Below are 13542 nucleotides of genomic sequence, written 5' to 3' on the forward strand. Positions count from 1 at the left end.
TCCAGTGGAAATCAGCTAACATTTGCAGATCTCCTGAGAGTATAGTCAATGGATTGACTGTAGCTCCAGTCAAATCCACTATTCTACCATGCAGCTACCTCCTGAGCTCTAAGTATGTATTTCTGACTGCCTGTGACATTTTCTGGCTATCATGCAGTTACCTCAAATTCAACACACCAAAACAAAATTCTCCATATCATAGAGACATATCCCAGGAAACATATAATTCTACTGCTCACAATCTTTGCTAATCGAAGTACTGTTAGTCATTCAAACTAGAAGGTAGAGACTCCATTTAGATCCATTTCTCTCCTTCCCTTCAGCCAGGTCTTAATATCTAAGTGGCCACACATCCTGGCTTTCCTGGGAGAGTTACAGTCTTTGTCCATTGGTGAGGAATAATGTTTACGAATGCCTCCTTTTATTCTCAAATGAATCCAGTTCAGATAATAAATAATGTGGCCACCTGTGTAATACTCTTACGTACTTTGCCCACCTTCCTCCTACCACTACTGCCTTTAATTCATGACCTGATTATTTCTTGTCTTGGCTACTGAAATTAATCAACATGCTCTCTCTGAACTTTATTAATCCTTGCATACTTGCTTTTGCTATCATCTCCAAGACCTACTCAGAACTTCTCCTGCTACTTCACATCTTTCTCCTCCATGTAGAACAAAATCCAAGCTTTCTGGTACAACATAAACTTCTCCACCACTCGACATTCACCTGTCTCTCCAGCCTCACATGGTCACTTCCTTAATCACACCAATACTTGACATTCCGATCTTTCTCTTATCTGCAACTCTTCATTTCCTGGGCTAGAAGTGTTCATCTTCTCTGGCCAAAAAAATAATCCAGCCTTTAAAATATACCTTAAACTTTATGTCCTCTGTGAAAATTTCTCGAACACAATATCAAAATCTCTCTGCTTTCAACTACTTCAGCTGTTTATAAAGACTGCTATGAAGAATAATGTCTCATTATGTGGCAACTGCCTATCTGCCTAAGCCTCAGAACTGCAGGTTCCTTAAAAGCTGGAAATCTCCCTTATCCATTATTGTATGCTCATCACTTGGCACAGAGCCTGGCATAAAGTAGGTAATTTGTGTCCATTTACAAAAGAAGCCAAAAAGTAAATGGAAATGTATTCATGGATATCTATGCTAATTCAAAGTTTGAAAATTTCACGTTTTCTTTTTCTTTTGAGATGGAGTCTCACTCTGTTACCCAGGCTGGAGTGCAGTGGTGCAATCACAGCTCATGACAACCGTCACCTCCTGGGTTCAAGCAATTCTCCTATCTCAGCCTCCCAAGTAGCTGGGACTACAGTCACACACCACCATGCCTGGCTAAATTTTTTTGTATTTTTAGTAGAGATGGGGTTTCACTATGTTGACCAGGCTAGTCTCAAACTCCTGACCTAGTGATCCACCCAAAGTGCTGGGATTACAGGCATGAGCCACTGTGCCCGGTCAAAACTTCACATTTTCAAATGGAAGTTGAACATACCATTTTGGATTTATAAAAAGACTCGTCTAAAGACTCTTCTTACAGTTTGCAATGTTTACTGTATATATATATATATATAAAGGATTAACTTAAAAGAACAAGCAAACTGTTTTTCTGTTTCTTTTTTTTTCTATATTTCTTTTGTCACTTTAATGGAAAATAAAAAAGGTTCTGCAACCAGCTGTCAGACACAGGATTTGTGTAGGAAAATTAAACTCTATTTGTTTTTACACCCTATTATTTTGGTAAAGGGCTTAGCGTACTCAGTAGAGCCATAAGTATTCTGTATACATATTTTTACACAATGTTCCTTTTAGATTCCAAACTCTTCAGGAGGATCGTCCTAAACAAAGTAAAAACAAAATGCCAAATTCCATATTTTTGCCATCCTTTTGAAGGGAATCCATACCAAGTGTCTTCAAAAACTTCCTGTTACTTCAAAGAAATGTTTAGTGTGAATACGTAGAGAGAGCAGGAGTTGAAACAGCAAGGAGCAGATGCATGGTCTACAAGAAAATTCACAGAACAAATCCTGACATGTCACTAAAGATGTAGAATGAATCTCTGCCTCTTGAGTAAGCAGTAACACTGTAACCACAATGGTTTTGACTGGAGGCTACACTGTTAACTGTTGACGCCCACTGCATAGAACATTCTCTTTTAGAAATATATATGACATTGGCTATATATTTGGAATCAAGGTTTTGGCCAGCCACAAAGAATGTTCTCTGGCCAGCATGGATGTGTATTTAGTAGATGATGGCTTAATGTTGGTCTGCAGTAGGAAGCATTCCTGGAGGTTAATAGAGCTCAGAGACTGGAAATTGGTATGATGAAAATAGTTTGGCCACTAACTGACTGCGAGGCATTTCAATTTGTGAAACAAGTCACTACTGACAAACAGAGGTTAATTCATCTCTATCAGAGGAGCTCATCACTCCCACCTGCTCCTTTGCCATGTTTCGTATTTGTCATGCACTCAAATTATTACTGTATGGGAATATTGGTCATATTACCACTTGCTGATATGGAGCAGTGAAGGTTAATCCCTTTTCTTCTGCCAAATTTAGTAAGTTGCTTAAGTTTTATAGCATTTGTATTGCAAACTGGACATTTAAACCATGCTTTAAAGAACTGCTCTTTTTTTGCTCGCAAAGGAGAAAACATTGAGAGTCAGTCCTAAAACAACACCAAACCTTACAAGGCTGGGCTCAGAGGCTTTTTACCTCTGTCCTGACATCCTGTCTTCTCTCTCCACTACAAGCAGTGCCATTAAGAATACTCACACTGAAATGCCTAAGGTGTCTCGTTTGTGTCAGGCACCAGTCCACACAATCTGGATGTGTAATCTCATTTATTCCTCACAACAGACCTAGGAGGTGATCTATGTTTCCTCTAGTTTATCATGTTAATAGAAAATAGAAGAAAAATGTATGATCATCTCTCTAGATGAAGTAGGAATATTTGATAAAAAATCAGTACTCATTAACAACAAAAACTTTTCAAGTAAGAAGAGTAGGAGATTGTATTAATCTAACCAGGAATGTCTTCAAAAACCTTGCACTTAAACATCATGTCTAATATTATCACTTTTAGTCACCATTGTACTGAAAGTCTCAGCCAGTGTTAAGGCAAGGGAAAAGTAAAACATCAAAGATACAGAAAGGAAAATATAAAATCCTCATTATTTATAGCCTAGATGATGGTTTTTGTAGAAAAAATACAAATAAATCATCAGAGGAAATGTTATAATTAGCAGAGTACTAAAACAATATTGCTGGATTCACAGTCAATATATGAATATAAAATATATTTATAAGATACCAACAACAAAAATCAGAAAGTAAAATTGAGGAAAAAGTATGTCATCTTTACTAGGAGAAAAACAAACACAAATATCTTGGATTAGTCATATTAAAAAGTGTCATACTCTCTATTCAATATATTATAAAATATTGTTGAGAGAAAAATTTTAAACCTGAATACAGTGACATAACATGTTTGTAGATTGGAAGACTCAGTATTTTTAAGATGCAAATTCTTCAAAATCATTGGCACATGGATGAATTGCAATCTCAATAAATATCTCAGAAGGTTTTTGTGGAAAGTGAAAAATTCATTCAAATATGTATATAAAAATGCAAAAGGCAAGAATAGTTGAGACAATTTAAAAAAGAAGTAAAAACTGGAGGACTATCATTAGAAATATTTATAAATCTATGGTAGTTAAGACAGTAAGGTATTGTTACACCATTGGAAAAATATGCCAAAGACTCTATAGAAAGTCCAAAAATTAACTTGCATATATATGCATTATTTAGGACAAATGAGGCACTGTAGAATTTTGGGGAAAATCATTGTTTAAAAACTATATAATGACCTTTCAGAGAAGGAGATCAGAAGAAAAAAAAAAAAAAAGAACACTGACCCTCTATAACAAAAATCAATTCTGAGTAAAAGAGCTTAAGAATAAAAGGTGGTGCCATTTGGCTGTGTTCCCACCCAAATCTCATCTTGAATTATAGCTCCTATAATCCCCATGTGTCATGGGAGGTAACTGAATCATGGGGATGAGGTTTTCCCATGCTGTTCTCATGGTAGTGAATAAGTCACATGAGATCTGATGGTTTTAAAAAGGGCAGTTGCCCCGCACATGTTCTTTTGCCTACTGCCATGTAAGATGTGCCTTTGCTCCTCCTTCACCTTCCTCCTTGATTGTGAGGTATCCCTAGTCACATGGAACTGTGAGTCCATTAAACCTCTTTTTCCTTAAAAATTACCCAGTCTCAGGTATGTCTTCATAGGAGTATGAGAATGGACTAATACAAAAGGAAAAACAATAGACAAGAAGACAGGAAAGGAGAATATCTTTGTGACTACTGTATGAAAAAGGATTTCCTAATTAGGACACAGAGAACACTAAACCTAAAGGAAACAAAATGATGACTTGCTTATCTCCAAAATTAAGAGGCACTAAGGGCTGGGCACAGTGGCTCATGCCTGTAATCTCAGCATTTTGGGAGGCCAAGGCAGGCAAATCACCTAAGGTCAGGAGTTCAAGACTAGCCTGGTCAACATGATGAAACCCCGTCTCTACTAAAAATACAAAAATTAGCTGGGCGTGGTGGTGGGTACCTGTAATTGCAGCTACTTGGGAGACTGAGACAGGAGAATCCCTTGAACCCAGGAGGTGGAGACTTCAGTGAGCCAAGATTGTGCCACTGCACTCCAGTCTGGACAACAAGAGTGAAACTTGGTCTCAAAAAAAAAAAAAAAGAAAGAAAGAAAGAAAAAAGAACCACTAAGAAAGTTAAAAATACAAGAGTGGATCAGAGTGGCAGAAAGTACTTACATGAAAACAAATGATGGCCGAGCATGGTGGCTCACGCCTATAATCCTAGCACTTTGGGAGGCTGAGGCAGGTAGATCACTTGAGGTCAGGAGGTCGAGACAAGCCTGGCCAACATGGTGAAACTCCATCTCTACTAAAAATACAAAAATTAGCTGGGCGTGGAGGCATGTGCCTGTAATCCCCACTACTCAGGAGGCTGAGGCGGGAGAATCACTTGAACTCAGGAGGTAGAGGTTGTAGTGGGCCGAAATCGCACCATTGCACTCCAGCCTGGGTGACACAGCGAGACTATCTCAAAAAACAAACAAACAAAAAACCCACAAATGACTTGTATATACAATATAAAAAGCACTCTTGTAGGACAGAGTAGCTAAAGAGCTAAAACGGTCCTTCAAAAAAGAGAAATCCAAGTGTTAGTAAACTTACAAAAAGGTGCTCAGCTTCTTAAACATCAGAAAAATGTGACTTCAAATAACAATGAGGTATCACTACAAACACACCATGATGGGTAAACTTACAACAATGGAAAACACCGCATGGCAGAGAGAACATGGAACACCTAGAACCATCATCATACCCTACTGGTGAGAATGTAAACTGGTACAACCATTTTGGAAAACTATTAATGTTTTCTAAAGCTTGATATACTCTTTGACCTAAGAATCCCACCTCTATGAAAAAATATGTGTCAAATAGCATTCAAACAACATTTACACTGGTACTATTCTTAATAGCTCCACATCGGAATAAGTAAATCTCCATCCACAGCTGAAAGGATACATAGATTGAGGTATAATAGGGACATCCAGGCAGCAATATAAATGAATGAATTATTGTTTCATGCAACAGAATGCATTGGTTTGCTCACGGCAAGACGCCAAATACAAATAGAAACTGGGTGATTCCATTCTGATAAATTTCAAACAAATCTTGTGTTTTAAAAGTCAGGATGGTGGTAGTTACTCTTGTATGCTTGAGATATTTACTTTTTCAATAGGAGATATTTACATTTTCATTTAATTACATTAGATTTTTTAAAATGTTAATATTAATAAAACATATTTTAAAAATATGAATATATTGATATATAATTTTAATCAATATAATAGATATAATAATTTTCTTGTTTAATACTTATAAAATTATTAATTGAAATGTGGACATATAATATTAATATCTTAATGCAATAAATATTGACTAAACTAATTTTAATTAACATAGAAATAAAATGTTAATAATAATATTATTTTAATTGCAGAATGGATTTCAGCAGCTTGAAAGAATATTCTGGAATAGGAACCCCTGCAACACCAATATCACTTATGGCATATGGCCCATCAATACCTCGAGTAAAAGCAAATTTCAGAAGAACGAGGAGAATTTTAAAAATCTAACCCTTGAAACAATCGATTCAGCTTATGTTTTTCTTTTTTTTGAGATGGAGTTTCGCTCTTGTTACCCAGGCTGGAGTGCAATGGCGCAATCTCGGCTCACCGCAACCTCCGCCTCCTGGGTTCAGGCAATTCTCCTGCCTCAGCCTCCTGAGCAGCTGGGATTACAGGCACGTGCCACCATGCCCAGCTGATTTTTTGTGTTTTTAGTAGAGAAGGGGTTTCACCATGTTGACCAGGATGGTCTCGATCTCTTGATCTCGTGATCCACCCGCCTCGGCCTCCCAAAGTGCTGCGATTACAGGTATGAGCCACCGTGCCTGGCCAGCTTATGTTTTTAAGAGGCGTAAGAGTGATAAAGATAAAAGACTGTATGCTGAATAAATTCTCAAAGTACTACCTTGATAATAGAAAAACAAATACTCTAAGACTAAAAAAAAAAAAAAGGAATTTATGCTAAAGATAAATAACAAATGAAATGAATCCATTCTAAGGATAAATGCATTGCAGCCTTAATTAGAAAACAGAAATTCTAAAGGAACCAAACTGTTTCATTGTACTGGAAAAATGACATGTATTATGATAGTAAGATATACCCATACAAAATAGCATCTATATGTTATGAAAAATGCATGACAATATAGCAGCTCAAATAATGTTACCCAGAAATATGTGTTTATGTTTTACATACACACATACACACACACACCCTGAGTGAAAGGCAGATGCATAGAAACTTTCTGAAAGGAAACCCACCAAAATGCTGTTTCAGGAAATGATATTGAAATAATAGGTGACTTTTCCCCCTACTTTCTAAATTATTTGTATTAAGGATATTTTTTAATAAGAAATAATCTATAACAAAAATTACAGCTCAAAATAATGAATATTTTGAGTGTTTTGGATATAACTTCAGCCAATCAGCCCTCTAAGAAGGAAATGAAGACAAGCTAATACACCTGAAATAAAAACACTTAAGTAATTGACTGTTGCGGATTTCAAGATATGAGATAACTGTCAACCCATTCAGACTTAAATACAGCATGACATTGAAAAAAATAGCATTTTAGTGTTTTGTTCAACGACCGTTTGCCTTAGTATCGACACTGTGGCTTGACATTTACTTCTTCAAAAGTATCTGCATTACTATGTTGTTTAAAGCAAGTAAGAAGTAACGTTTACGTACCTTCTGTCTTCTTCCAGTAGACTTTGACTTGCAGTTGGCCATCCTGATAGAAGGGAGCTCCAACTTCCAGTGGGCGAGTGGGTCGTCGTCTTTGAAAAGGGGGCTGTGTTTGAATTCCACCTTTTCTAGTTTTTGCAAGCTGTTCTTCTGCAACAAAGTACAACATTCTTTAATTTGTTTCTCAAACTCAACCCAGAAGTCCTCTGCAAAATGGAGCTCACCCTAATCTTCCTTGGATGGCAACTGCCTAGCTCAGAAACACGCACATGCTAGCTGCCTAATATGTATTGGATGAAATGAAATAAATAAATCTGTGAATTGATGGCTCTTTAAACCAAATATATTACCGAATACTCATTTGCCTCGGGCCATTTGGGGTGTTTCATTTATGTCAATATAGTAATCCTTTAACATGAGATTCAAACATGTTGCAGGAAGGGCAATAAACCTATTTTTTTTTCCTTTGGAAACAGGGTTTCACTACATTGCTCAGGTTGGTCTTAAACTCCTGGCTCAAGTGATTCTCCTGCCTGAGGCCCCTAAGTAGTTAGGAGTATAGGCACATATCACTGAACCTCACTTTTGACTCCAGGTATGTTCCTGATGGGCTTAGTTTGGATTCATAGAGCAATCCTATGAAATTAAACAAGGGTCAGTAAACTTTTCCTAAATGGCGAGATAGTAAATATTTTTGCTTCTGTGGATCATATGGTAAATGTTTTTGGTTTTGCAGACGGGTCTCTCTCTCAACTACTCAATTACTGTTGTACCCTCAAAACAGCTGGACATGGTATGTAAATGTAATATGAACAAATGTGATCCTGTGCCAATAAAATTTTATTTACAAAACCAGGAGGGGGCTGGATTTGGCCTGTCTACCATAGTTTGCAGACCCCTGAGAAAGAGGAATTAGCATACACTGAAGATGAAAAAAGCAGCACTCAAAAATACTAAGAATTGTGTCCAGTTTCACATAATGCAAAGAGTGAGGGTGAGATTTAATCCCAGGGCCATTCCATGCCAAACTTTTGTTTCCATCACCATGTACTGAATCTTACAGAGTACCTGTTTATACAGTTTAATAATTAGGACATCAAAAACTTCCATAGGCTGCAAATCTCTCCCTCGCCCACTCACTGAATTTAGAGGTTGCATACGTAGAAATTCTGCCCTTTGATGCAAGACTTCTCTTCTTTCTGAATTCCAAATAGCCCTCTGAGAGATAACAGGGTAAGCTGTATTGATTATATGCCTATAAACAATATGTTATCGAAACTCTTCTAATAAAAGGAGTGAGGTCTGCATTCCTGGGCAGGTGAGAGGAAGACAGAAAGATGAGATGAGGAGAACATGCCCAATGTGGAATAAGACAAGATCAGTCAAGGAAAGTTGTGAACCCCAGAAGAAAATTTACATCAACTCAATTTTTCCTGACACTGGCATGCCCAACAAATTGTCTATCCAATGGACCTGATGAAAGGGAAATAGAAACTTAATTAGTCAGGTTCGCATTTAGAATATTTTAGCTTAAAGAGTTCAGATCAACATTTGGATAACTAAGAATCATTTATGAGGTTGCTACTTTTTGAGAGTCAGTATAACCAATAACGTAGGAAGCTTAGAGCCCAGGAGAAGAGATAGGAACCAGACATAGAAAACTCATGGGGCTCCTAGCAAAAGTTTATCACTCTTGACACCATCATGGAGTTAAAGAGTCCTCCTAGTTATACCCAAAGTCTTCATGACATAACTAATTAAGAATCTACCTTTTCTTTTACTTTTCTTTTTATTTTTTAAAGGTTAGGATATCCCTCTGTCTCCCCGGCTGGAGTGTAATGGCACCATCATGGCTCACTGCAGCCTTGAACTCCTAGGCTCAAATGATTCTCCTGCCTCAGCCCTCCAAGTAGCTGGGACTACAGCCATGCACCACCAAGCCTTGCTGATTTTTTATTTTTATTTTTTAAGAGACAGGGCCTCACTATGTTGCCCAGGCTGGTCTCCAACTCCTGGCCTCAAGCAATCCTCCCACCTTGGCCGCTCAAATTGCTGGGATTACAGACATGAGCTACTGTGCCCAGCCAGTAGATAAGATTTTCACAAACCCATTTATGCTTCTAATAATCTATGATATTAAGAACTCACCACCAGATAACTAAGATACTAGGTTTAGATAGATACTAAGTTTAGATACTAGGTTTAATCTCAATGTAAATTTTGTCTTTCTACTTGCTGTATATCTTAGGCAAACTTTTTTTTTTTTTTTTTTTTTGAGATGTAGTTTTGTTCTTTCACCCACGCTGTAGTGCAGTGGCACAATCTCAGCTGACTGCAACATCCACCTCCTGGGTTCAAGCCATTCTCGTGCCTCAGCCTCCTGAGTAGCTGAGACTACAGGCGTACATCACCACACTTAGCTAATTTTTGTATTTTTAGTAGAGACAGGGTTTTACCATGTTGGCCAGGGTGGTCTTGAACTCCTATCCTCAAGTGATCTGCCCTCATTGGCCTCCTAAAATGCTGGGATTACAGGCATGAGCTACCATGCCCAGCCCTAGGCAAACTTTAATCTTTAATTATAGATGTAAAAATATATTTGCATAAATCTCAAGATCGAACCATTGTTGCTTTACTAAAATGATCCAAGACGAGAAATCCACCAACAATTAGTGTTGCTGACACATGCCATGGGTAAAAAACAGTTAAGGTGCATACTGCAATGCTAGGAGGATGACCCTGACTTTATAAGAATGTCTCCTCCACTTTCAGTAATAAGAAAAAATAAACACCGTATATTCTCACTCATAGACGGGTGCTGAACAATGAGAACACAAGGACACAGGGAGGGGAGCACTACACACTGGGGTCCGTTGGGGGGAAATGGGGGAGGGGCGGGGGGTGGGGAAGTGGGAAGAGATAGCATGGGGAGAAATGACAGATACAGGTGAGGGGACGGAAGGCAGCAAACCACACTGCCATGTGTGTACCTATGCAACAATCTTGCATGTTCATCACATGTACCCCGAAACCTAAAATGCAATGCAATAAAATAAAATAAAATAAAAATAAAAAATAAAAAAAAAGAAAAAGAAAATATAAAAATAAATTTTATATTGAAAACAAAAAAAAAAATAAAATCAGTAAAAAAAAAAAAGAAAAAAAAAAGAAAAAATGGAATAACATCGTATCTACCACATTCTGAAAAAGTTATGATGTCTGATTTATATTCTTCGATAGTCATAGAAATTAAGAAAATCAAATATGTACACTATTTTTCAAACATCCAAATTGTGGTTAATTTTATAGATCATAAAGAGATTTGGAGTATTTTATCTCTCACCTATTCTTGTTCTGGAGATCCAGAAAAGAATTCTGGTTCAATGAGGCAACTATAGAACATTTGGAACATTTCAAACTTGAAAATATTCCTCCCGCCTTCAAGAAACAAGTTACCTTTCCATTAAAGACAGTGTTATATCATACTTCCTTCAAGGGACTCTTTCATAAAACTGCATGAACATTCAGCCCTCACTTGCATAGAAATGTTTATCATTAAAACACCTAGTAGCCTGCAGACCTGGAAAAATACAATTCAAAAAGTAATTTATATACTGACATTTACTACTCTCCCTCCTATAAAATGTAATTTCCCTTGCTTATACTATAACGTTGTAATTATTCTTTACTTCTAGTTGATTCATGATGAAATATACAATGTTCTTATAAAAGTCATAGACTAGTGTTTATGAGATTATCTATCAACATTGGGATATAAAATCCTGACAAACATTCAACTGTATCCTACATAATCTGTTGAAAAGTCAGTCTGTTGTGTGGAATCACCTGAGACCCAAACAATATGTGTTACTATAGGTACTCTGCACTATGACTTATTTTTTTCTTACTTGTCTTTTATTCCTTTTCTGAATCTATACAAGAGGAATCAGTCCTTAGAATAAAGTGGTTTTTGATAGAATAACTATCATATCTCTTAATTGGTCAGGTAAGGTATTACCTAGTTTTAAAAGATAATTAGCAAAGGACCTTAACACAGAGAATCAACCAGTCAAATAGATTTCTTTCATTTAACTGCCTGTTTTGTTCATTTAACCACCATAATTCAAGTGTCTCCCCATATGGTTAAAAACTCCCACTGGTAAAGAGAATTCCTCTGGCACAGTCAACCAAGTGAAAACACAAACTCTTGGAGGACACAGTTAAAATATGTAAATGGCTCGTAAAAGATGTCCAACTTTGGCTGTTGCAAGATGAGACCAAAAGCCATTTCTTTCTCTCTTCCCCTTTAATATTTATGACTATAGCAGATGAAACTTTAAGAAAGCTGCAGTGTTAGAGTGTGGCATACAGCTGGTTGAATGGAAAGACAGTTGCATTCAGCTGAATTACAATCAATTTACTGAGCTCTTACTATGTTCCTGGAAAATTCAAGAAAGCTGTCAGCCTTGAAAACATTTCAGGACCTAGAAACAAACTGAAGTGAACAAGAAGTGGTAAAAGGAAGTCTCCCAAGTTTCTGGTCAGTAGTAACCTCAATGGAGACGAGAAATGCATGGGGCCATTAAGCTTTGTAAGTGGAGGGAGTGAGTTCAACTTGGAATATGTTGAGGCTGAGATGCCTATGTGACATTCAGATACAGACAATGACAGTGTAGAGACATTTGGTATTAGTGGAGAAATCAAGGCTGGATCTGACTCACTGGGAACGGACCATGAGTAGCTAGTGACTAAATTGTCAGAGCAGATAAGGTAGAACCCTGGAGAACTTCAATGTTCAAGAGCTGGATGGAGGCAGGATACCCTACAAGGAAACTAAGAAGAGGTATGAGAAAAATGAAGACACCTAGGAGTCAAATACACAAAGGTTAAGATGTAGTAATGGAGAAAGTGTAGTAAAACAAGGACAAACTCATCGGAAAGGGTCAATAAAATTAGAATAGAAAACATTCACCAGACTTAGAAATTAGCAGGGGCAGATTTGGTGGAAAAGTGAGATTGAAAAATAGATTGCAGGAGCTTGAGAAAAAATGTGGAAAGGAGAAAGATAAGACGGTAGCTAGAATGAAACCAGCATCAAGAAAAGGTTTGCTTTAGCACTGGAAGCCAAGCAGATCAAGGCAGTGGAGAGGAATAGGCTGAGGATGTAGGCAAAAGAGGGAATAATTAACTTGGTTTCACAAATACTTTTGTTGCTGTGTTTCTATGACAGGGATTATGATGGATGCCGTGACCACATAGATAGATAATCCATGGTCTCTGACTAGATGAGATTTGACTTTAGTGGATGCAGGTATCTGAATTGGGAAGGAATGGGTCTAGAAACCACATGGTGAAGTCCACCACATGCAGAAGGAAGGATGCCTCCCCCTTAGAATACAGAAGACAGGAGAACATAAACATAGACATGAGAATAGATATGTTTGTATTTATGGGGAACTGCATGGCTGACTGAGAGGAAAGGATTTAGACTAGACTGCACACTCCATGTGCAATGTGGCTTAAATGAGAGAAAAAGGTTTATAATCATACTTGAGAAGGCAGAAGAAGGAGCTAATTAAAGATCTCCCCGAGTTAACAGTTTGTGTGGGGATGCCCCAGGAAGACTGAATACGCTGTGGATATGCTACAGAGATCCAGGGTTCCATAAGAGTTTTATCTGTGGGCTGGGCCATGATTAAGCTCTAGATAATGTAACCTCAACAAGGACAAGTTAAAGTTGGACTTTTTGTATAGGGATGCCCCAGGAAGAATGAAGAAGCTGTGGATATGCTACAGAGATCCAGGGTTCCATAAAAGTTTTGTCTGTGGACTGGACCATGACGAGGCTCTAGATAATGTAACCCCAACAAGGACAAGTTAAGGTTGGACTTTTTTTCTCCTCGCTTTTGGTTCTGGAAAGTAACAGATATTAAATTATGGGAATTTGCAATCCCATACCAGTTTCTAATGGGGGAAATAATGTTGTTTATTGGAAGAACCAGGAGACCAAAAGACATGCTTATTTTATAAAACAGATGAAATCCCCACCACCAGTAGAGAAGGACAGCTCTTGCATGAGGCTGAAATTTAAAGGATTTTGGCCT

General features: G+C 37.5%; 1 protein-coding gene across 1 annotated transcript in view; it reads right to left on the minus strand.

Moving 5' to 3' along the window:
- Positions 1-13542, minus strand: part of ANOS1 (anosmin 1) — a 195427-nt gene that overhangs the window by 17100 nt on the left and 164785 nt on the right. Inside the window, exon 9 of the mRNA XM_010336194.3 lies at positions 7442-7588. Within this exon, the coding sequence (XP_010334496.2) occupies positions 7442-7588 (147 nt within the window). The remainder of the gene's footprint in view (positions 1-7441; positions 7589-13542) is intronic.

The sequence above is a fragment of the Saimiri boliviensis genome, chromosome X, assembly GCF_048565385.1.
Source record: "Saimiri boliviensis isolate mSaiBol1 chromosome X, mSaiBol1.pri, whole genome shotgun sequence".
NCBI classification, from domain to species: Eukaryota; Metazoa; Chordata; class Mammalia; order Primates; family Cebidae; genus Saimiri; species Saimiri boliviensis.